Below are 23229 nucleotides of genomic sequence, written 5' to 3'. Positions count from 1 at the left end.
CTTAAATTAGTTTCCCGCAACAAAAGCCTCAACATTGGCCCTCAATTTTTTCATTAAAAAAAATCATATAATTCCATTAGGATATAAAAACAAACATCGTTACACCAATGTCCATTCAACTAGGACAAGCTGCGACATTGGCCTACTTTATGAGGAAATTACGGGTCTGTCGTTATTTCCAAACAAGCGAGATCACCAATCAAATATCAAGCTTTCTACAACTCCCTACGGGTGGACCAATCACCGCCTTCTCCATTCTAATCGTTTGAACTCGATTAACCTTCTAGCCTTGCCGAGTAATATGCAGGGATCTGTAGTTTGTCGAACCACGTAGACGACTTTGATCACACCTACATTTTTAACCATTTATTGTCTTGAGTTGGCGTTCTGATACATTTCCAATAAATGTATGGCACCTAGAACCGATAACACACCGTCAAACACAACTGCTATATTATCACCTGCATATTGTCTTTAAAAGTTGAATATATGGGCTCCTTAAAGACCATAAGAGATATTTGTGTATGATATTCGTGGGAATTGGCATGCGGATGTACAATTATATATTGTAAAACTACACTTTGTGGCCAAATATAGATGTTTTTGATCTTGAAACTGCTGCATAATGTTACAGTACTGGCTATAGTAATTTGAGCCCGATGTCCGATCCGGAACGCAAAACACTAGCGTCTTAACATTTGTTTCCACACGAACAAGTTTACCATTCATTACACAGCGGCGATGGCAACTCTGCGGACGGTGAGTCCAAAGATCTCAGTTTATCTTTGTAATTTATCTGTTTATCTCGACCCTCCGTGTAAATAATTAACGACGGACGTTGTGATTATTTTCTGCTGATAACGAGTTAATGAACCATTTTGGTTCACTTTTTAAGCGAGGCCTGTCTGTGTGAATTGAATCAGTAACAAGGATTGCTTGGTAGATAACGACGTGTAGGAACCTTAGCGCTACTGCTAGCCAAGGCAAAGACGTCAGCAGGCAACATTATTACTAAAGGTGAATTGTCAGCTTCTTACAGATAATGCGCATTTTTTTCCTGGCATATCGTCTAGCGTTACGGCACCAATCAATCAATTAACGTTAGGTAGATTCAAGTAAATTATAATAAATATTAGACAATAGCTCATTTAACTTGATACATATTTTGAGGAACATAAATGTGTGTTTTCTTTCAGGACTGAGGGTTTCCGATCTTAGGCACAAGACTGTCAAAGTTGGTTTTCTTTTTTTTTTTTTTACAAAAAAAATTACGTTGGGTCTTGAAATGACACGCAGGCGCATTCTAACAATGCAATTCTTGGGCACCCTCAAATCTGTTGCTTAAACAGTTATAGCCTTCTGCAAAGTTCTGCAAAATTCACCTTTACAGCTGTAGTCAGTGTTGAGTGGTGTGAACTTGAAGCTATTTAAAGCGTAGTGCTTGGCACCAGCTGTCTCCACAAACATACCACAAAACAACGTGCAGGTACTGAACACATAAACACATGAAGTAAAAACGATGACACGCAAAACACACGTGTTATGGTGCTCGTCTATCTTGAGAAGGTTGGAAACGACAACAAGTCACCCGGGCTGAAAGGCCGGTCCGTTCTCATTCAGAAACGTGCGTATCAAGTCAACTTTGCATTAAGCGAAAACGTTTTTCTCTGTGTCTAGGCTCTCCATGGACGGTTCATTCAAGCCCTCCCCTTCTGTATGGGGTCGTTGCGGTTTGCCAGCTCGTCGTTCAAGGTAACAATTACGTAAAAAAGGTGAAGTTAGGATTTTCCCTCTTCAGACCAGCTAGATAAACTCACCTCAGAGGTGTAATGAGGTGTGCATGACTGTACCTGTCCAGGCCAGTCACCTGCCTGTTTACTATTTAATACCTGTTATTGGAGAAAGGAAGTGTCCTTGTCTCTCCGGGTGTCTTCTGTATAGACTCTTTAGATCTGTAGCAGCACAGCCTAGAAGGGAAGTCTGGGTCATTGCGTGACTGTTCTCCTCTCTCCCCTCTTCCTGCATGCCTGCCTCATGCTTTCACCATTTAATTTACTTCAACTGCTTAATTCAACTGCTTAATTGACCACCAAGATCTCCGGGAGATTCAATTCCCCCTCCCAGTGCATGCACTGTTAATTAAGATGAATTAAAAAAATATATTGTATCCTTCCCTGGCTCTGTTTTCTCCCTCCCTCCCTCCCTCCCTCCCTCCCTCTCTCCCTGTGTGTGTCTGTTTTGGTGTCCTATGCCCCCCCTCCCCGCCCACCTCCACCCCAGGCCGCAGACTTGACGATCGAGCGCAGCACCGCCCTGCAGGCCAAGCCAGATCCCTCCACCCTGCTGTTTGGGAAGCAGTTCTCTGACCACATGCTCACCATCTACTGGTCTGAGAAAGAGGGCTGGAAGGCTCCACACATCAAGCCCTTCCAGAACCTGTCCCTCCACCCTGCCAGCTCAGCCCTGCACTACTCTATAGAGGTGAGACACGCTCTTAGCTGGAGAACATATCTCTACCCACACTGCACTACTCTATAGAGGTGAGACACGCTCTTAGCTGGAGAACATATCTCTACCCACACTGCACTACTCTATAGAGGTGAGACACGCTCTTAGCTGGAGAACATATCTCTACCCACACTGCACTACTCTATAGAGGTGAGACACGCTCTTAGCTGGAGAACATATCTCTACCCACACTGCACTACTCTATAGAGGTGAGACACGCTCTTAGCTGGAGAACATATCTCTACCCACACTGCACTACTCTATAGAGGTGAGACACGCTCTTAGCTGGAGAACATATCTCTACCCACACTGCACTACTCTATAGAGGTGAGACACGCTCTTAGCTGGAGAACATATCTCTACCCACACTGCACTACTCTATAGAGGTGAGACACGCTCTTAGCTGGAGAACATATCTCTACCCACACTGCACTACTCTATAGAGGTGAGACACGCTCTTAGCTGGAGAACATATCTCTACCCACACTGCACTACTCTATAGAGGTGAGACACGCTCTTAGCTGGAGAACATATCTCTACCCACACTGCACTACTCTATAGAGGTGAGACACGCTCTTAGCTGGAGAACATATCTCTACCCACACTGCACTACTCTATAGAGGTGAGACACGCTCTTAGCTGGAGAACATATCTCTACCCACACTGCACTACTCTATAGAGGTGAGACACGCTCTTAGCTGGAGAACATATCTCTACCCACACTGCACTACTCTATAGAGGTGAGACACGCTCTTAGCTGGAGAACATATCTCTACCCACACTGCACTACTCTATAGAGGTGAGACACGCTCTTAGCTGGAGAACATATCTCTACCCACACTGCACTACTCTATAGAGGTGAGACACGCTCTTAGCTGGAGAACATATCTCTACCCACACTGCACTACTCTATAGAGGTGAGACACGCTCTTAGCTGGAGAACATATCTCTACCCACACTGCACTACTCTATAGAGGTGAGACACGCTCTTAGCTGGAGAACATATCTCTACCCACACTGCACTACTCTATAGAGGTGAGACACGCTCTTAGCTGGAGAACATATCTCTACCCACACTGCACTACTCTATAGAGGTGAGACACGCTCTTAGCTGGAGAACATATCTCTACCCACACTGCACTACTCTATAGAGGTGAGACACGCTCTTAGCTGGAGAACATATCTCTACCCACACTGCACTACTCTATAGAGGTGAGACACGCTCTTAGCTGGAGAACATATCTCTACCCACACTGCACTACTCTATAGAGGTGAGACACGCTCTTAGCTGGAGAACATATCTCTACCCACACTGCAGTACTGTACAGAGGAGAGACACGCTCTTAGCTGGAGAACATATCTCTACCCACACTGCAGTACTGTACAGAGGAGAGACACGCTCTTAACTGGAGAGACACATAGTTACCCTACAGGCTACTCCTGTACTGTGTGGCGGTCTCAAAATGACTGGAGCCGATTGGTTAAACGGTTTGTTGTTCCATTAGATGGATGGTTTGAAGTGCCAGATGTAAATGTCTGTGGTTGTGTGTGTTCTCTCTGTGTGTGTGTATGTTCTCTGTGTGTGTGTGTGTGTGTGTGTGTGTGTGTGTGTATGTTCTCTCTGTGTGTGTGTATGTTCTCTCTGTGTGTGTGTATGTTCTCTCTGTGTGTGTGTGTGTGTGTGTTCTCTGTGTGTTCTCTGTGTGTGTGTGTTCTCTCTGTGTGTGTGTGTTCTGTGTGTGTGTGTGTGTTCTCTGTGTGTGTGTGTGTGCATTCTGTGTGTGTGTGTGTATTCTCTGTGTGTATGTGTGTGTGTTCTCTGTGTGTGTGTGTTCTCTCTGTGTGTGTGTGTTCTGTGTGTGTGTGTGTGTTCTCTGTGTGTGTGTGTGTGCATTCTGTGTGTGTGTGTGTATTCTCTGTGTGTATGTGTGTGTGTTCTCTGTGTGTGTGTGTTCTCTCTGTGTGTGTGTGTTCTGTGTGTGTGTGTGTGTGTGTGTTCTCTGTCTGTGTGTGTGTGCATTCTGTATGTGTGTGTGTATTCTCTGTGTGTGTGTGTGTGTATTCTCTGTGTGTGTGTGTATTCTCTGTGTGTGTGTGTGTGTGTATTCTCTGTGTGTGTGTCAGCTGTTTGAGGGCATGAAGGCGTTCCGAGGCGTTGACAACCACATCAGGCTGTTCAGACCCATGTTGAACATGGAGAGGATGTACCGCAGCGCTGACAGGAGCTGCCTGCCTGTGAGTGTCTCTCTCCCTCTGTCTCTCCCTCTCTCTCTGTCTCCCTCTCTCTGTCTCGCTCTCTCTGTCTCCCTCTCTCTATCCCTCCGTCTCTCCCTCTCTCCCTTTAGAGAAATAATGAAATCAAGACGATTTTTTGTTTGTTGCCAAACTGCTCTTTTATACAGCCTCTCAAATACAGAAGACCAAAAAGAACATCTATGACAAGTTCATGTAAAAAGAAGCCCTGTGGACAGTCCTGCGTCGTTAAACATGGCTCTCTCCGTCTCTCAGCTGTATGACAAGGCAGAGATGCTGGAGTGCATCAGGAAGCTGGTGGAGGTGGACCAGGAGTGGGTGCCCTACTCCCTCGACGCCAGCCTCTACATCAGGCCCACCTTCATCGGGATCGAGGTGAGGAGCATAAAAAAAAGAAAGAAATCTCCATCACATGTCCTCTGATAAGTCTTCGTATGGGTTGTGATCTCTCTCTCACTCTCACTCTCTCTGCCTCCCCAGCCCTCTCTGGGTGTGTCCCGGGCCAGCCAGGCTCTGATCTTCGTCATCCTGGGCCCCGTGGGTCCCTACTTCACCACAGGCTCCTTCAGCCCCGTCTCCCTGCTGGCCGACCCCGGCTACGTCCGCGCCTGGAGGGGCGGGGTGGGGGCCTACAAGATGGGCGGGTGAGCATTCTCCTCTCTCTCACGGTCAGGGGCGTGGTCAGGGGCGTGGTCAGGGGCGGGGGGTTGGTTTTCAAATATGGGGGTGGTGGGACAACCTTTCATCATAACTGAGGATAAGAGCGTCTGGTCACATGGCTTCTTGGCTAAACATTATCCGCATGTTAGCTGAAGCGTAACCTGACGTTTTGTTGTGTGCCTCTAATGGTCATGTAGGTTTGACCTTGCGTCAAGGTCATCCTCTGTGTATGGCTGTCGGTTTCTCCAAGGGAGGCCCTGAAATCTAACCCCTCCTCTCTTGTCTCTACCATCCCCCTGCCATCATTCATCCCCTCTCTCTTCTCTATCACTCTCCTCCTCTACCTCATATATTTCCTTCTGTATCACGTTCTCTATGACTCCTATCTCTCCCCCACCCCCATTCCCCTCTCTCTCTCCTCCTCCTCTCAGGAACTATGGCCCTACGATCGCCGTGCAGAATGAGGCCAACCAGCAGGGCTGCCAGCAGGTGCTGTGGCTGTACGGAGAGCAGGAGGAGATCACTGAGGTCGGCACCATGAACCTCTTCATCTACTGGACCAATGAGAACGGAGGTACCGCCTGTCTCCGTGCCTGCCTGTCTGCATGACTGCCTGTCTGTTTATCTGCAGTCAGTCCCCTTGTGTGTCCCAGACCAGCTATGTCTGGTCTGGTCCCACATTCCTGGGCCTCTTGGCCGCGTGCCTGTGTCTGCTGCTCTGTGTGGTGTCAGTGTCTCCCCCTGCTGGCCGTCCTCTGTTATGGGGGCTTCAGTGTATGTGTCGGTATTTGTATATATATATGTGTGTGTGTGTTTGCAGAGAAAGAGTTGCTGACCCCTCCTCTAGACGGCATCATTCTCCCGGGAGTCACCAGACAGTCTCTGCTGGATCTGGCCCGACAGTGGGTGAGCGTTCCTCGGGCAGCGTCTGTAGGACGGTCCCTGCATCTGTAGGCTGGTCCCTGCGTCTGTAGGACGGTCCCTGCGTCTGTAGGACGGTCCCTGCGTCTGTAGGACGGTCCCTGCGTCTGTAGGACGGTCCCTGCGTCTGTAGGACGGTCCCTGCGTCTGTAGGACGGTCCCTGCGTCTGTAGGACGGTCCCTGCGTCTGTAGGACGGTCCCTGCGTCTGTAGGCTGGTCCCTGCGTCTGTAGGCTGGTCCCTGCGTCTGTAGGACGGTCCCTGCGTCTGTAGGACGGTCCCTGCGTCTGTAGGCTGGTCCCTGCGTCTGTAGGACGGTCCCTGCGTCTGTAGGCTGGTCCCTGCGTCTGTAGGCTGGTCCCTGCGTCTGTAGGACGGTCCCTGCGTCTGTAGGACGGTCCCTGCGTCTGTAGGCTGGTCCCTGCGTCTGTAGGACGGTCCCTGCGTCTGTAGGACGGTCCCTGCGTCTGTAGGACGGTCCCTGCGTCTGTAGGACGGTCCCTGCGTCTGTAGGACGGTCCCTGCGTCTGTAGGACGGTCCCTGCGTCTGTAGGCTGGTCCCTGCGTCTGTAGGACGGTCCCTGCGTCTGTAGGACGGTCCCTGCGTCTGTAGGACGGTCCCTGCGTCTGTAGGATGGTCCCTGCGTCTGTAGGACGGTCCCTGCGTCTGTAGGACGGTCCCTGCGTCTGTAGGACGGTCCCTGCGTCTGTAGGACGGTCCCTATCTAACGCTGAGCGGGGGGGAGGTGGAGGGGGGAGGGATCTCGCTCTGGGGAGTCCAGGCTCATGTGTGTCTTCCTCCGTCAGGATGAGTTCAAGGTGACGGAGAGGACCATGACCATGCGGGAGCTGCTGGGGGCGCTGGCGTCCGGCCAGGTCCTGGAGGTGTTCGGGGCGGGGACCGCCTGCGTGGTGTGTCCTGTCGGCAGCCTGCTGTACAAGGGGAAGGTGAGCGCGGGGGGCGGGTTGTGGGGGGATCGGGGTCTGGGTTCGAGGGCTGCTGCTGTGTCGTGTCTCTCTGACGTGTCTCTCTGTGTCGTGTCTTTCTCTGATGTGTCTCTCTGTCGTGTCTCTCTCTGTCCTGTCTATCTCTGACTTGTCTCTCTGTGTCCTTTGTCTCTCTGTCCTGTCTCTCTCTGTCCTGTCTCTCTGTGTCCTCTCTCTCTGTGTCCTGTCTCTCTGTGTCCTGGCTCTCTCTGACTTGTCTCTCTGTCCTGTCTCTCTCTGTCCTGTCTCTCTGTGTCCTGTCTCTCTGTGTCCTGTCTCTCTGTGTCCTGTCTCTCTGTGTCCTGTCTCTCTCTGACGTGTGTCCTGTCTCACCAGACCTACCACATCCCCACCATGCAGAACGGGCCCGACCTGGCCAAGAGATTCCACAAGGACCTGACCGACATACAGGTTTGCATCTTCCCACCGTAGTGCTTCCTGTGGCTCCTTAACAGCGTACTGACTACCAGGGGGAGAGGTTTGCTTTCAGATGTGGGGGGCGACAGGGGGACATCCTACTTACTGAGGACGATACAGGCGATAGATACACTTTTTCTTTGTAAAACAAAAAAGTGGGTGGGATAGATTTGCAGTTTTCAAAACTGTCTCCCCCATGTGTAATGAAACCTACACCCCTGCATACTATCATCTTAACAGCATTTTGTTTGCTGCAAAGCAACAAAATGACCATTAAAATCTTCTTTTCCTCTCTCCTCTCGTCCAATACTGTGCTCAGTATGGACGGAACGCGAGTGACTGGGCACCTCTGGTTATCTGATTGGCCACTTGCACACGCCAATCACACCAAACCAGCCCTGTGTCTTCCCTGTTCAAGACCAGCAGCTTGTCCTCCAACCATAACTGCACTCCCACAAGCTGACCCCAAGCTGACCCCACGGTGGACACCTGCTGCTCTTGGACAAGCCTCACCTTGTTTCTGTGTTTCTGTCAGAAAGATACATCTGCTCATCATCAATAAGTATTGTTGTTGCTGTGTCTGTAATGTTACGAAATGACTGTTTAACAAACCTAATGTAGTCTGTCATAGTACTTCTGATGAAGGTATTACTGTTTGCTAGTTTTCCTGGTCTATTTCATAGCCTGGTCACCTCAAATAAGAGATCTAGATCTAGGATCTTCATTGATGCTGTTTGAAAGCACAAACACAAACACGCTAGCCAGCCTCCATGGTCGTTCCTGCAGATAGGCACAGATATATTTTTATGATAAAAATGCAAACATTTGCAGCTGTTGAAACGAAAGCAGCTATTTGTTCCTTTTGTTGATCGTGTTTGTGATTGATTTGGTTCATTTGCTAAACTAACAAGCTTTTTAGCGTGCTTCACATATGAACTGTTAAACCTTCTCCCTGGCTGACTGTGTCCAAGCTGTTCTTTGTTAAACCGTCGAAAGACGATTTGGATCTTTACAGGGGTGACTGGAACAGGGTCGGGACTGTGTAGCTGGAGATTGTGGATGGCAGATTCTACATTGATTAACTGATGCCAGAGGTGCTTTTAACTATTTCATAGATCAGGGGATTCATGCTTCATTGTTTTGTTTGTCTTCAGAAGGGGCGTGTGGTACTAAACTTAACACAGGAAACGTGTGTTTGTCAGTGTGTTGATCAGAAAGAGGCTGATAGGAAGATATTGTTCTGGAATTGAGATTGAGATTAAAGAGAAGTGAGTTTTAGGTGAGCTCATGCACGCACAAAGCTAGAGGGTTGTTACACTGTAGAGGTGAGTCTCTTCTGAAGAGAGATAAGACCTCCTCTACATCCTGGTGCTGCCAGGAACTCTGCACTAGGACCTGTGTCATCGTCATGGTAACAGTACTTGTATTTGTTTTGTTTTCACATTTTTTCTCTGTGGGTTTTAACTTATTGTTTTCCTGGCGTTGGATATGCATTTAATCTCTAGTCTTCCCATGTATTCGCTTGTTTCTATCGGATTCACAGTATATCCAGCTTTGTGTCCTTGTTCGGATGGTTATTAATTCCTCACTCTGAATGTACAGTATTATGGCAACACTCCATATGCCTGTCCTTCAAGTGCCTGACCTGTAGTGTGTCCAGTGGGCCTCCGGTCTGACTGGTCCAGGACTGTATCCTCTGCAGAATCGTTTGTATTTTTAAGTTGTATTGTGGGAGTTAGTTCTTCTGTATTTTTGCTGTTACTGTATTTTTACAATAAATGTATTTGGTGTTTCAGTATTCGTGTCCCTCCCTGTCTGTACGGACATATTTAAAGAACTTAATGTTGTGGTTCTGATGATTTGTCATGTAAAAGACATGCGTTTGAATGATCTGAGTTGAATCAACTTTATTATACAATCTTCATTATAGGTTGTTTAATTAGTATTTCAAAATAACAAATTAAGATGAATAACAAAGCCCTAAGTATCCCCTAAGTTGGATCTGCCTTGGATGTAGGTAAACAATCAAGTAGATACAACATATCTTAGGTAATTATGATTTACATATATCACAATGAATAAATTATCTTCAACTCCAACCTGTCGTGTAACAACTCAATATTTATCTTTAAATGATTCATAATTTGTAATCAACACCCTTCAAATATACCGTATTTGGGATCTAATTCAACAAGACTCATAGTTCCCACGTTGCACAGACTTGTATGCAATCCCTTCATTGAAACAGGAATCCCAAGACCCAGAGCGTAGAGAGGGCTAGAGGAGCAGACTCCCAGTGTCCCGTCTCTAATCCTTGACGGGACACTCCTCTTGGAAGAACGCCAGGCTGTGCTGGCCCAGAGGGTTGTAGAGGAAGGCCTCCACCTCTCCTCCCCCGTTGCTGCTCTTCTGGAAGTGGATCTCCAGCAGGTCCTGCAGGTTCTCCTGCTCCATGACGGCAGGGATGCCGGCCAGCAGGACGGTGTGACTGCACTCTGACACCCTGGTCTGAGAGAGGAGAGGGAGGGAGAGGGGGAGGGAGGGAGAGCAGGGGGGGAGGGAGGGAGGTTTGATTTGATGTCCTTCGTAATCTTAGGACAACCTTTTTTATATATATATTTTGCATTTTTCATGCTTTATCGGACAGTTTTTAAGTGAAGTGTGACAGGAAATGCAGTGGGAGAGAGGAAGATAGGCAGCAAAGGGCCACGGCTGGATTCGAACCCGCTGCGGTAAGGCCTCAGTCCGTACCTGGAAGTGTGTAATCATCAAATAAACGTACCTGGAAGTGTGTAATCTTCCCGTTCAGGAACGGAGTCACCTTCACTTTGTGCTTCTTCCCTTTCCCAAACGCCACATCATGTTGCTGCTGGTCCGTCAAACCTTTCGCAACTGGCAAGAGAGCAGCACGCCGTCAGCCCCGGTGAGTTTGAGCCACACAGTACATTACATTTAGTCATTTAGCAGACGCTCTTATCCAGAGCGACTTACAGTAAGTACAGGGACATCCCCCCCGAGGCAAGTAGGGTAAAGTGCCTTGCCCAAGAACACAACATCATTTGGCACGGCCGGGAATTGAACTGGCAACCTTCAGATTACTAGCCCGATTCCCTAACCGCTCAGCCACCTGACTCCCAGTACCTGGACTCATCTGGTGCCGGGGGCTCACCTACCGTGGCCGTGGACAAATTTGATGACCACGTTGCCAGAGTCTTGCAGCAGGTCCGTGGACTCCACCTCCGCCCCCCCGTTCTTCCCCTTGCCGAAGTGGAGTTCCAGCTTGTCCATCAGAGCCTCCCCGCTCAGATTGCTGGGCAGGCTGGACACGAGGACACGATGGGGACAGATCTGGGTGTCCATCTGGCAGCGACAGGCACAAGGAAGACAAGACGACAAAACCTTCTTTAGTTTCAGCATGATTCAAATACTTGTGTTGTATACAGTCTGTCTCTAGGCAGGATCCTCTACACCAGTGGTCTTCATTCTTCAACCCTGGTCCTCAGGGTCCCCCTGCCCTCCATGTTGTAGATGTGTTCCTGCTCCAACACACCTGGTTCAGATGAAAGGGTCATTATCTGGATTCTGCTGAGCCCTTCATTAGAACCAGGAGTGTTGGAGCAGGGAAACATCTAAACCATCCAGGACAGTGGTCCCTGAGGACCAGGGCTAAAGACCACTGCTCTACCCCAGCCCAGAGTGAGAGGGCCCCTGTACCTCCACAACGCTGGGGACCAGCATCTGGACGGGCTTGGCCTCCAGGGTGATGGTGCATTCTCCCAGCTCCACCTTGTGCTCCTTCATTTCCAGGATCTTCTGGGCCACTGAGGAAAGGATGGAGGTCAAAGGTCAACTCTTGTTTCTCAAATGGAAAATCTTAATGATTCTGGACATCAAGTTATGAAGGAATGTGCTTCATGGGACGATGAAAAAGGGCGAGGGCCTATTCACATACAAAACAGCATATCCCTAAATTCATACACCCTGAGAGTACCTGAACACAAGGATACTAAAGTATCATCTTACCTTTCTCATCTTCAAAGGTAATGAGTGCTGTGCCGCCGTCCATGGGGTACAAAACATGGGGCTTCATCTCGAAGCTCTGTGGTTTTGCATCGTTTCCTGTCACTCCAGTGAATACAACCTTTTTCTCAGGCACTGCAGTGGACACCTAAAAAAAACATTGACCAGTGATAACACAGAGACACACCAACCATGAGCCTACGGTGTTAATAGTTCGGTCTTACTGCGGTCTGCTGTCTGAGGTGGTAGTTATGCCTCTCCAGCTGGCTCCCTTGTTCCAGCGCTGCGTCGATCTGATCTTTCAATCTGACCTCCTCCTTGCGCAGGCTGGCCAACATCATCTGCATGGGAAAAACTCCGTTCTCATCAAGCAATCACATAATGTATAAGTGACAGCAAACATGGGTGAATCCAAAGCGAAATTACGAGCCTACCGTTTCGTTTTCAACCTTTATGGCGTGACTGGCATCATCTTCTTCCAGCGCTTGTCTTATTTTGTTTGAGCGCAGTTTGAACTGATTTTCTAGGTTTTTTACTGTATTTAATCCTGTGACTAGGTCCTGTTGCTCCTGAAGCACGAGACTGTGTTGTTCCTGGGAACATAAAGCCAATAAACTACAGCGGAACTCAAGTTTTTAACCAGCAGAGGGGTAATCTTTAGAACTAATCCAACAAAATGTATTTGTAAAGCACTTTTTCAATGCCACATATTCTGGGTATGGGGGTAATGGGGTCAGAAATAGTCAAATATTAAGCTACCACATTTAGAGTAGCCTATAGATAGTTGAAAATGATTTAGGACACATTTCCAAACAGAAAAATTGCTGGACACTATTCAACTATTCGACACGCGTCTAACGTCTTCACACAATCAAAACTTTATTTCACCTTAAATTTGACGATTTGTTCCTGAATTCTTTCCATGGTCTCTGTATCACCATTAACTACAATTGAGAAATCCTGAAAACAAGGCAACTCCATTAGCAAAGGCCGATCACTATTCATTCTTTAGTGAAATCTTAACGTGTTGTAATAATATTGCGCAAAAATACATTTATATTGGCAATTACCTCGTCTGAAGACATGTGAAGATTCACTAAAATACACAATGATCGGCGTCGATGTTTTGTTTCGGTTCAGACAACTAGGGAAAAACAAATTTAAAACACGGTCTGTAGCCTATCCTTCGAAGACAAAATGTTATTCTAACATCCAAGTAGTATACAAGCAGACACTTGTTAGGCTATGCCTCTTAATTCTTGACAACAAATTATAAAAAAAAAAATATATATATAGTGCCAATGCTAACTTACCAATTGTGTTAGGATTGTGACTGCTTTCTTTCAGTTTCATTTCTAAACTTACTGGATGAGTCATGATGCTGCTTGCTGGCCTCCACGCCTCATTTCGAGTCTCCCTGTCCACATTTATCCTGTGCTATCTAACCTATATTGATCATAATAATCGGTGCAAAACTAGACAGTTTACAGCTTTCCAATCCATTATCAGTTGAGCACGTCAAAACAAAGACGGTCACATTTCAGCATCCTTCTCAATTTTTATTTTAATACATTTCATTTATCATCCATCTTTGAATCCGGTGGTTTATTTCAGAACGGCTGGCAGGCTTCCCCCGTTAGATAATTTACATTTTCAAGTTGAACGCATCAATCTGGTGCACTTTGAGAGCAACATTAAAAGGCTAGATCTATGTAGAATCTGTGCTCTTGTAAACAATGTAATGTCCTTTTAACCAGACATTTTTTGTATTGCATCATTAACAACAATTAACCAAACGGGATTACCTGTGGTGAACTACTTGTCAAAAGCAACACTTACTGTAAAACTAACACACATCATTTAAAATATTTTATTAATAGTTTACTAGATGATGTAAGATGGGTCTGTAAACCTCTCCCCTCCGATGGGCTGTATGGTTTAGGCATTAGGAGTGACGATTGGTTCCAGAGCCAGTTGTAAAGTTGCAAAGCAGGTAAAATGCTTTTCTCCTCAAATCTGCACGAATCAAGTATGGTACCCATTTCGGTTTAAAAAAGGTGAGTTTCACCTAAAGGTGAGGAGTTTGCATGCCTAAAGTAAGAATGATATCTGATATGAAAGGACTGTAAGAATGATATCTGATATTAAAGGGCTGTAAGAATATCTGCTATGAAAGGGCCGTAAGAATGATATCTGCTATGAAAGGGCTGTAAGAATGATATCTGATATGAACGGGAGTCTTACCAGACCAAGACACAAAAGACAGCACAACAAATCCATTTTTATACATTTATTTGTGAAACCAATGTGAGCCTAGAATCGGAGCTTCTGGAAGAACCATTTGTTCTTGCCTGTCTTGTATCTGTTAAAAGAAGAAAATAAACGTCAGACAACATCTTTCAGAAGTACAGGAAACAAAGATGGAGCCAGTTGACCAGACGTGTGGGCTGAGGCAGGGCTCCTCACCTCTCCTCAAACTTGATCTTGGCCTCCCTCCTGGCTTTGCGCTTCAGGGCGGGGTCCCTGAAGACATCCTTGTTGACGACGGTTTTGTCCAGGGGAATGTCCACTGAGTACCTGTTTAGACAGCAGGGGGCGGAGTCAGAAAGGGGCGGAGTCAGAAGGGTGTCTACCCGTCCTACACATGAGCACCATGGAAACAGTACGACAGCCAAAGCCGTCTGTTCCATTTCAAAACTAGCCACAACCAGGAAAAAAAAGGATTCATTCAGCTCTGATTTTAATTAATCTGACTGAAATTCAACAAAATTATCTAACATGAACACTTATTCATAGATGGCGATGACATACTTGATGTACAACACATGGATGGTACACAGTGCCATGCCCAGTATAGAGCATCCCCTGCCAGAGCATTCAGAGGGCGAGTACACCCAGGCCTGCTCTGTCCCAGACCGTTTCAAATCACACAGCTTGATGCCACTAATCCCTATGGATGCTTTAGTGAACAAACCGCACAGAAACATTCAGAGATCTGCAGGGCTGGATACATTCAAGCTGTGTGCATGTAAACAACTCCTTCTGGATGAGGAGTGTTCGAACACAAAGGACAGGATGTCATCTGGCACGAGTCTCCTCTCAGCCAGCCCCTCCTGTGGCTACACCTGTCAGTACACACAGGGAGTCAGGTGGCTGAGCGGTTAGGGAACCGGGCTAGTAATCTCAAGGTTGCCAGTTCGATTCCCGTCCGTGCCAAATGACGTTGTGTCCTTGGGCAAGGTACTTCACCCTACTTGCCTCGGGGGGAATGTCCCTGTACTTACTGTAAGTCGCTCTGGATAAGAGCGTCCGCTAAATGACTGAATGTAAATGTACACACCTGGTGGGCATCAGATGGTTATAGTTGTACACCTTGACGAAGGCCTTGATCTTGGACCTCTTGGCAACCTTCTTCTTACTCATGGTCGTGGTCACCTTGCGGGGGTAGCGGTCGATCCCGGAGACCAGAGCGTGGCTGTAGGGGCGGTCTGAGGTGCCATCGTCAATGTTCTGAAAGAGAAGGAGCGAGAATGGTTCACAGGACTGTCAGGAGGGGGAGCAGTTACTGTGTTAAGTGTTGAACTGATTCAGATGAGGTTCTAATAAAATCACTCTACTAAGCTCAGCAGAAGCCTGGTAACGAACAATTCATTTGAATCAGATGTGATGAGGTGAACATGCAGGGCAGGGGGTCCCTGGAGCACAGGGTTGAGAAACCCTGAATTGGATGTTATGTTGTCAACATGAATGTCTTTGAATGGCATGATTCGACCAATGCATACTGTTATGTATGTACCATCCGACATGTAACAAACTGCACGCAAGTACAACCAGCAACCGAGTTAATTTTACCTTGACAATGACAGCTTTGCGTCCAGCGTAACGTCCAGCGAGGACCATTACCACCTTCCCAGGTTTCATGAACTTGCCCATGTCTGAAAAAGTCAACAAGCGACATTGGTCATCATGTGGTGCGGTTAAGTGCATTGTTGCTACACTTAACAAGTTGGTAAGTTAAATGACGTTAGTCAATATTTCTTTTGACATCGCCTCATTCAGTACAGTGCTCAAATCACTTCGTTATCCATTTGTGGCTATTCAGTTACTAGCTACATTAGCAAGTTGAAGCTAGCCATTAGCAGCTTCACTGCCTAGGCAAAACTGATGCTGAGAAACTATCTAGTCATAACCAATGCGTACTAGCTGGTCCTTTGAGCAATTACTGGTTTGCAATCATCTTGAATCTTAAGGTTTTTGAATCTCAGAGGCCACACCATGGAAGCTGCCATGTTGGTACGATAGCTAGCGGTAGGAAATACCAACACAACCTAAATTTGATATGTTTTTCAATACGGATGCTTAAACATCGAACATACACAGCATGTTCAGTTCCTTACTTTTAATGCAATATAACAGCGTAAAAAGAATGTGTGAAATTATCTGTAATTTGCCGATGGATGAAGATTATTTCAATGGTAATTTTACTCACTAGTGCTGTTCTGTGGCCACCGCTAACAGGAAAGGAAGTTGGGAGGATTTTCGTGACCTTTCACATCAACCTAACAATACGTCATTTCCGGATGCAGGTACGCGCATTGAAACGTTTACCATGCCACTGCATCGTTGAAAATGTCCATGATATTATCAATGAGAGAGATAACGATAGTTTGTAATGATACATACGCTATGTATTAATTAGTCATAAATATATATGTACATGTATTTATATCAAACAGACGAGGCTTGTTGGCTTGAGGTTTTGTATTTGCTTAGACAACAAACAATAATCCGTCAGAATGCGGTTAGACAAATTTAAATTGTGAGTAAATAATAATGGACAAAAAAAAATATATATATATATATATATATATATACTAATGGGGTGTGACTTACATGTAGACATATAGAGCATGTAGAGCACTTAATGTGTTCTAGGGTGGACACAGAACACAGCTGTTATACAGGTTATTTAGACACATGGATGTCTCAGACACAAATACCTCTCTTATAACAGTGGTTCTCAACCCTGGTGCTCAAGGACCCCTGTCCTGCATGTTTAAATGTTTCCCTGCTCCAACACACCCGATTCAAATGATTGAGTCGTTCTATAGCTCAACAGCAGCCTGATGACTACCCATTCATTTGAATCAGGCGTGTTGGAGCAGGGAAACATCTAGAACATGCTGGACAGGTGGTACTTGAGGACAGGTTTGAGAACCACTGATCTAGGATATGCAGGTCAAGGTGGCACAAGGACCATGGATGAGAAAGGCTGCCCTATAAGATCTGTCCTTCCACCCCTAACATACAAACACACACCAGGAGAACGCAGGGGGAAGGTTATGCAATTACATCACATTTATACAGACACATTTCGACAACAAACAGAATGTTGATATTAATTTAGAGAATAACAAATCATAACAATGGAAAAGTACGAGAACAGGTCAGGTGGAGAAACACACAACACGCCTGTTTCATAACATTCATGCTTTGAACATTCAGATGCACACGTGATTCACATGTGATAAGAAGATAACATTTCACATGTTTTTACTGATCTCTCAGGACACTCAGCAAAAGAAACTGAAATTGTCCACATCCCATAATCATTTTAAATCAGGTATATAATTAAATACATTGCAGTTTAGGAATCAACATGTATTCATGTAATAATCTTAATTGAAATAAGTGACATTTGTGAAATAAGCAGCACTTACTACAGGGTGTACACGTCATCCACTTGAACACAAGAGGCTTTGTTCAAACGATCAGATCATTTCTCACAACTGTATAAGGAGTGAAAGGTTTAATGCGACAGTTTGGCCTGTTTCACAATACAATCTTTCCATGTTATACAATCATGAGCCGGTTAGAGGGAGTACTCTAGTGCCAGTTGTAATTGACCCGAGGGCAGTGAATTGTGGTCGATCAGTCCTCCATGGACTCATTGTAACAAGACACGCACGCATAAGTTACACAGTGACCAATGCAAGGTAACACAGAGCTCTGGTATATGGTGTCACTGTCCTGTGTTATGTGGAATAACGTTACTTTTGGTCTCATTAGCAATCAACCATTATATGGATGATCGTTTCAGTATCCTATTACAGTAAAAGGCCCCAACCACATTCCTGTGTGGGGCCAACTCATCTCCATAGGGATAAGACATAAAAAAGCTTAAAGCTTCTACTAGTGAGGCGTTCAGAATGGTCTTCTACTCAGACATCATGGGATTAGCATCAGTCGCTATCGTCATGCACAAGCGCAAAAGCGAGAGCTACTGTCGCGGACGGTTTCGTAGGCTGTCTAGCCGAGCTTCTAAGAGCGGCGTGTAGAAGAATGACACAGAGGACTTTGTCACGATGAGCACGAGTGGCGAAGTAGCGTTTGTTAACTGAAACGTTAACGTAATGTGTTTGAAGCTACAATTTAAGAGGTTGGTAGAAAAAGAGCTTGAAATCATAAGAGCTTGATAAGGATCTAGTGCATCCTGGTCGTAGCTGTCTAGTGTTAAAGACCTTTTGATGCTCAGTAGTAATCTATGTAATGCATCACCTAAACCTTCAGGAGGGCTTTATATTTAATAAACCTTTGGGTCACGGATAATGGTTGTGATAATAATTCATATGAAACCAAACCAAGTTACAGAATATCAAATAGACCATGCAACCAAACATCACACACTTGGTTTGGGTTGAACAGCGATTTAATCGACCACTTTAGAGAGGGTAGACGCTTTGCCAGCTTAGGGGACAAACCAAACCACACTTCCTGCTTCACAAACTTCTTTCGGCACGTTTGAAGTCTGAGACTCATTCAGGACTCAACGAATCAGTCAATAATACTGTTAAGTACCAGAGGAAAACGACAACCAGTGCTGAGGTGACGGCCCCACCTCAAAGCCAGGTCTAGCGCCCCCTCTCCAGGCACAACTCAGAAGGCGTCCTTGATGTTCTTGAGCTGTCGTACCGCCAGATCCACGGGCAGGTTGAACCGGAGGTGACTGACGCGCCCCAGGATCCTCAGCGCTCCCTCGAACCCCGTCTGGGCCATGTAGCTCCAGGGCTGGTAGTGGGGGTGCACCAGGGTCCCCGACTTGCACAGCAGGTTGAGCCAGGACACCAGCCTCTGCTCGTTCAGCGCCATGCACACCAGAGCCTTGAACTCGGAGTCCGCTCCTCGCTTGTAGCGGTCGTGCTCCTGCAGGACCGAGTGGATCGCCCACAGCAGGGACTGTTTGGGGGTGACGGTGACAGGGCCACCGCCCATGGGAAGGCTGAAGGACTGGGAGAGCTGGCGGGCGGGCGACTCCACGAAGGCCTTGCCGTTCTTGGAGTGGTAGTACTTGACGAACAGCTCCCAGGGGTGCATGGTCTGCGGGGCGGAGCTGCGAGGCAGCAGGCAGGAGATGGGGGCCAGGACCAGGCTCATGCCCTGGGAGGGGGCGTAGAGGCCGTGGGCCAGCAGGTCCCTCAAGGCCAGGGCCAGCTCCTTCCTCACGGCGGCCGTCAGCTCGTCCCGGGGCCCCAGGGCCGTGCCGCTGCTGGAGTAGCTCACCACGTGATCCACCGACGGCTGCCTGCAGGAGGCCAGGACTCGAACCCGGTCCACGGCCCCCTCCAGGCTCTGCAGGAGGGGCCCGTGGCCCTGCCCCCCGTCGGTGTGGGACCACATCGGGGGGACGCGGCCGGCGGCGCAGCCAAACTGGCTGACGGCGAAGATCTGCAGCACGGCCAGGGCGCGTTGGATCAGCTGCAGCCCCGTGTCGCGCACCTTCTGGGCGTGCTCAGGATCCACTACCGAGAGACACGGGCATCACATTCATATCAAGCCGTTCATTATTTACAGAGCTCTATTCAAAACGACTGTCGTCGACCGATGTGCCGTACATAAACATGGGATGTCGTCAGGTCACATGTTGAAGGCCATATCAAAAGTTTTCTGCTTGGTTTTTAAACTGAGCAGTGTGGGGGCGGTTCAGCATCAGAACACACACATCTACTGGGATGCTGTACCAGGGGCGGAGGATTCATTATACGCTACTGTGCAGTCTACCATTATACGCTACTGTGCAGTCTACCATTATACGCTACTGTGCAGTCTACCATTATACGCTACTGTGCAGTCTACCATTATACGCTACGGTGCAGTCTTAGGCACAATTACAAAACAAACAATCCTACACCCCTGTGTTGTACAGCTCCTGGAGGCTATGGTCGTAATGTAGCTAGCTGGCTAGGAGTAATGGGAAGACAGCGAAGGGTTAATACTGACTTTTCTTCCGTCCTCCAGGGGCTCTGGTGTTGGAGCCAGCGTTCCCCGGCTGCTGGCTGGGGGCCCCGTCCGAGAGGAGGGGGTTCCCCACCTCGTCTACGGGCGGAGGGCAGGAGGAAAGGAGAAGGAAAGGAGGAGAAAAGGAGAGATTATTTCAGCGCAGTAGTTATACTCTAATCGAAATGTATTTGTACAGCCATTTTGACAAGCAGTGTCACAGAGGGCTTCACACACGCCCACAGAACTGCACCTCCGCCAACCTCAACCCTCAAGGAAGACAAGGAGAAACTCCCAGGAAAACTCATTGAGGAAAAATGGAAGAAACTTTTGTGAGGATCAGTTCGGTGAGGGCTCCCCTCCTCCAGAAACGGTTGGTGACAGAGAGGTGCAGACCAGAGGCTGAACACAGTCATGCTCAAATAGAATACTGACAGACACTGTGCCTGTCCCTACAGAGGTGATAGGTAAAGTCTGTGTGCATATTAAAAGTGGACATCTATGTACACTGATACCGGTTTTAACAGCATCCTGTCCTGACAACGACTGTCAGGCTTAGTTCAGACACCCACAGCCAGCAGGTGGATAGGAGGGTGAGGTAGACCCAGGTAAACAGGGTTAGGGTAAGGAGGGTGAGGTAGACCCAGGTAAACAGGGTTAGGGTAAGGAGGGTGAGGTAGACCCAGGTAAACAGGGTTAGGGTAAGGAGGTTGAGGTAGACCCAGGTAAACAGGGTTAGGGTTAGGAGGGTGAGGTAGACCCAGGTAAACAGGGTTAGGAGTGTGAGGTAAACAGGGTTAGGAGTGTGAGGTAAACAGGGTTAGGAGTGTGAGGTAAACAGGGTTAGGGTTAGGAGTGTGAGGTAAACACACCCTGGATGAAGTTGATGAACATCTCCAGGTCTCTGATCTGGGTTTTCAGCTGGTCCACCAGCTGCTCTTTGACCCGAGCTGGGTTGACGATCTGGGCGATGGCAGCGTCGACCCTCTGCCTCAGCTCCTCTGGGGTCAGGTTCCCGATGTCCTCGTTCAGGTTCACGTCCAGCTTCTTAATCAGCTCGTCGATGATCACCTGGCGGTCAAACTGTGGTTAGCGCCGCCGCTGACAACGCTCAGGACCTAACGAGGGATTTATGATCACTCGGCTAATGAATTGAAAACATTTTCTTAGCGGCCCGCTTGGATTAGCAACCCGGACGGTCGATAACATCCAAACGTGATGTCGGTGTGGAGCGAGTGAGGAGGCCCTGCCTTCTGTCTCTCCATCACCACAGCCTGGGGCACGGAGTCGTAGCTGCCCTCCTGGTAGGCAAAGCGCTCCAGGTCGTCCAGCTGCGTTTTCAACTGGATGATGAGGTCCTTCTGCTTCTCTCTCTGGACCTCCAGACGCTCTCTCTTCTCCCTCTCGCTCTGCAGGAGGGGAGGGAGGGGGCGGTCAGACAGGGGCTCAGGTGGAGGGGAAGTGGGGGGGGGGGGGGAGAGAATGTAGCACAACAGCAGGTAGACTCTGGCTGTTTCTAGAATGCCAGGCATGCACTGCTGTGTGGAAGTGACCTTGAGCAAGACTCTGGACCCCAAGTTGCTCCTGATGTGCAGGCTAGTGCCTTGCACGGCAGCCCAGCCTCCGTCAGAGTGTGTGTGTGTTGAGTGTGTGTGTGTGTGTGTGTGTGAATGAATGGGTGAATGAAAGGCCAAAAACGTGCTTTGAGTGCCGCCAAGGTAGAAAAGCGCTGAATAAATGCAGTCCATTAACCATGCACACGTCACTACACAAGACCGCTCTACAGAAGTGGCTTTGGAGAACAGGGGCTAGCGGACTGATCCTAGTGACACAGCTGCAGTTATACTCACCAAGTCCTCCTGCTAGGAAAGCATGTCAAAGGAAGAGAAGAAGAACTGCGTTGAGATACATCCCTAACCGGGCATGACTCCTTGAGTTCAATGGAAATCACCAGAGAGTAAACATTAGAGGTTCGGTTTAATTTAGCCGTGCGCACACGGGCTAGATTGCACAGCTACCGCTGTGCCGGAGGGGTGTGCGTTGACGGTGCGTGAGTCACTGTTTGCACCACCATTTTCTGTTTTCCTCCAGTGAACAGATAACGTTTGATCTGCTCACGATAATGTTGAAACAAAGGAAGACAGCCGACCCACGTAATTGTATGCATCTGCATGCATACATATAGTCTACAACTGTCAGACAAGTCAATGATGAAAACAAAGTATCCAGGATATGTTTTTCAGAAATGTCAGTCGGCAGGTGTACACCCACACAATCGAAGTACCCGTGGCAGACAATCGGGACAACTTACCGAGTTTTCCAGCTGTTTTGTATCCTGTGCTCGGCATCCTACGACGTGAGGGCAACCTTTGAAAGCGAACTCTTCCAGTTCCACTAACATGCTCTCCTTCTCGTCAGTCTGAGCATGAACAATCTGCTTCAGCCTGAACTGCACCTGAGCGAAGTGAGACGTTAGCGCTAGCAGCGAAGAATTCAGCTGGGCCTGTTCCTCCTCCAGCTTCCTTAGTCTGGAAGCCATCTCCGGCTCACTGGCCGAAACGGATCCTTTCCCTCTCGGTTCGGTCGTGTATCCAATTCGACTCTCATCCTCCGAGTTGGCAACAGCCCCAACGGGCGCCCATCTCTCCCCAGCACCGGCGAAGGCAGCCTCGCTGTCCGAAGTTGACAGTTCCTCTGTCGACATATTTGATCAATTTAATTTACGGAGATGTACTACTAAATGTAATCGCTTGTACAATAAATTACCCCAATATTTTGTTTAGTATTGTTGATGAACCGCTTAAAAAAAGGAATAAGGATTAGCTACGAACAGACAGGTGCATCGCCATCTTTACAGCAATGATTCATTTCCTACGTCAAAATGGGAGGGGCCCCAACAAGCCAAACAGTGCAACGTCAACACGGTGAACACAATAGCACTCGGAGCGGGGATCGATCATTAAGTTATTTAACATCCCCACACTTGTTCGTATCGTTAAAAGCGCAGAGGCTCAGGTAATCAGACTCTCACTATTTTTTGTAGGCCCTATATTTCCTGTCATTCGTCTTGTCTATTGTCTATCCCAATAAATCAGAAATGCCGTAAAAGTAACCTTAAAAGGCACACAACTGTCCAAGGACTTGGTGACCAGTCCACCTGACTGATTCATGTAAGACACAGACCTCATT

The 23229-nt window shown here is 47.7% G+C and overlaps 4 protein-coding genes across 4 annotated transcripts; 1 reads left to right on the top strand and 3 right to left on the bottom strand.

Moving 5' to 3' along the window:
• The first annotated feature begins 689 nt into the window (after positions 1 to 689).
• On the top strand, positions 690 to 9541 carry bcat2 (branched chain amino-acid transaminase 2, mitochondrial). The gene is made up of 11 exons (XM_062481177.1): positions 690 to 759; positions 1678 to 1752; positions 2281 to 2481; positions 4633 to 4743; positions 5017 to 5136; positions 5242 to 5405; positions 5853 to 5995; positions 6242 to 6327; positions 7150 to 7290; positions 7666 to 7740; positions 8066 to 9541. The coding sequence occupies exons 1-11, from the start codon at positions 742 to 744 to the stop codon at positions 8105 to 8107; spliced, it is 1176 nt and encodes a 391-aa protein (XP_062337161.1). The 5' UTR covers positions 690 to 741; the 3' UTR covers positions 8108 to 9541.
• A 95-nt stretch (positions 9542 to 9636) lies between these two features.
• Positions 9637 to 13230, bottom strand: ifi35 (interferon-induced protein 35). Its single transcript, XM_062481284.1, has 10 exons — positions 13080 to 13230; positions 12837 to 12910; positions 12655 to 12726; positions 12201 to 12359; positions 11991 to 12107; positions 11770 to 11914; positions 11461 to 11567; positions 10920 to 11106; positions 10529 to 10638; positions 9637 to 10254 (listed from the first exon to the last, which is right to left on the bottom strand). The coding sequence occupies exons 2-10, from the start codon at positions 12849 to 12851 to the stop codon at positions 10054 to 10056; spliced, it is 1113 nt and encodes a 370-aa protein (XP_062337268.1). The 5' UTR covers positions 12852 to 12910; positions 13080 to 13230; the 3' UTR covers positions 9637 to 10053.
• Positions 13231 to 14041: 811 nt separating this feature from the next.
• Positions 14042 to 16375, bottom strand: rpl27 (ribosomal protein L27). The gene is made up of 5 exons (XM_062481923.1): positions 16256 to 16375; positions 15619 to 15701; positions 15107 to 15276; positions 14233 to 14343; positions 14042 to 14128 (listed from the first exon to the last, which is right to left on the bottom strand). Exons 2-5 carry the CDS (start codon positions 15697 to 15699, stop codon positions 14080 to 14082), a joined length of 411 nt encoding a protein of 136 aa, XP_062337907.1. The 5' UTR covers positions 15700 to 15701; positions 16256 to 16375; the 3' UTR covers positions 14042 to 14079.
• Positions 16376 to 16575: 200 nt separating this feature from the next.
• On the bottom strand, positions 16576 to 22942 carry rundc1 (RUN domain containing 1). Its single transcript, XM_062480679.1, has 5 exons — positions 22352 to 22942; positions 21291 to 21449; positions 20913 to 21111; positions 20044 to 20139; positions 16576 to 19565 (listed from the first exon to the last, which is right to left on the bottom strand). The coding sequence occupies exons 1-5, from the start codon at positions 22742 to 22744 to the stop codon at positions 18703 to 18705; spliced, it is 1710 nt and encodes a 569-aa protein (XP_062336663.1). The 5' UTR covers positions 22745 to 22942; the 3' UTR covers positions 16576 to 18702.
• Between the last annotated feature and the right edge of the window lie 287 nt (positions 22943 to 23229).

The sequence above is a fragment of the Osmerus eperlanus genome, chromosome 2 (assembly GCF_963692335.1).
Source record: "Osmerus eperlanus chromosome 2, fOsmEpe2.1, whole genome shotgun sequence".
Taxonomy (NCBI): Eukaryota; Metazoa; Chordata; class Actinopteri; order Osmeriformes; family Osmeridae; genus Osmerus; species Osmerus eperlanus.
Note: the sequence above shows the minus strand (reverse complement) of the source record. Positions and strands in the feature narration are given on the sequence as shown.

Excerpts from the sequence above, each read along its gene's own strand:
- bcat2 (XM_062481177.1), top strand. Across the intron at positions 5,406-5,852 it reads GGGGCCTACAAGATGGGCGG|GAACTATGGCCCTACGATCG; the intron begins GTGAGCATTCTC and ends TCCTCCTCTCAG. Across the intron at positions 7,291-7,665 it reads GCCTGCTGTACAAGGGGAAG|ACCTACCACATCCCCACCAT; the intron begins GTGAGCGCGGGG and ends CTGTCTCACCAG.
- ifi35 (XM_062481284.1), bottom strand. Across the intron at positions 12,108-12,200 it reads TAAAGGTTGAAAACGAAACG|ATGATGTTGGCCAGCCTGCG; the intron begins GTAGGCTCGTAA and ends TTTCCCATGCAG. Across the intron at positions 10,255-10,528 it reads GGAAGATTACACACTTCCAG|ACCAGGGTGTCAGAGTGCAG; the intron begins GTACGTTTATTT and ends CTCCTCTCTCAG.
- rpl27 (XM_062481923.1), bottom strand. The coding sequence starts at position 15,699 with ATGGGCAAGTTCATGAAACCTGGGAAGGTGGTAATGGTCCTCGCTGGA. Across the intron at positions 15,277-15,618 it reads GCAAAGCTGTCATTGTCAAG|AACATTGACGATGGCACCTC; the intron begins GTAAAATTAACT and ends CTTCTCTTTCAG. Across the intron at positions 14,129-14,232 it reads AAGATCAAGTTTGAGGAGAG|ATACAAGACAGGCAAGAACA; the intron begins GTGAGGAGCCCT and ends TTCTTTTAACAG.
- rundc1 (XM_062480679.1), bottom strand. The coding sequence starts at position 22,744 with ATGTCGACAGAGGAACTGTCAACTTCGGACAGCGAGGCTGCCTTCGCC. Across the intron at positions 21,450-22,351 it reads CAAAACAGCTGGAAAACTCG|AGCGAGAGGGAGAAGAGAGA; the intron begins GTAAGTTGTCCC and ends CCCCTCCTGCAG. Across the intron at positions 19,566-20,043 it reads CCCTGGAGGACGGAAGAAAA|TGGATCCTGAGCACGCCCAG; the intron begins GTCAGTATTAAC and ends GTCTCTCGGTAG.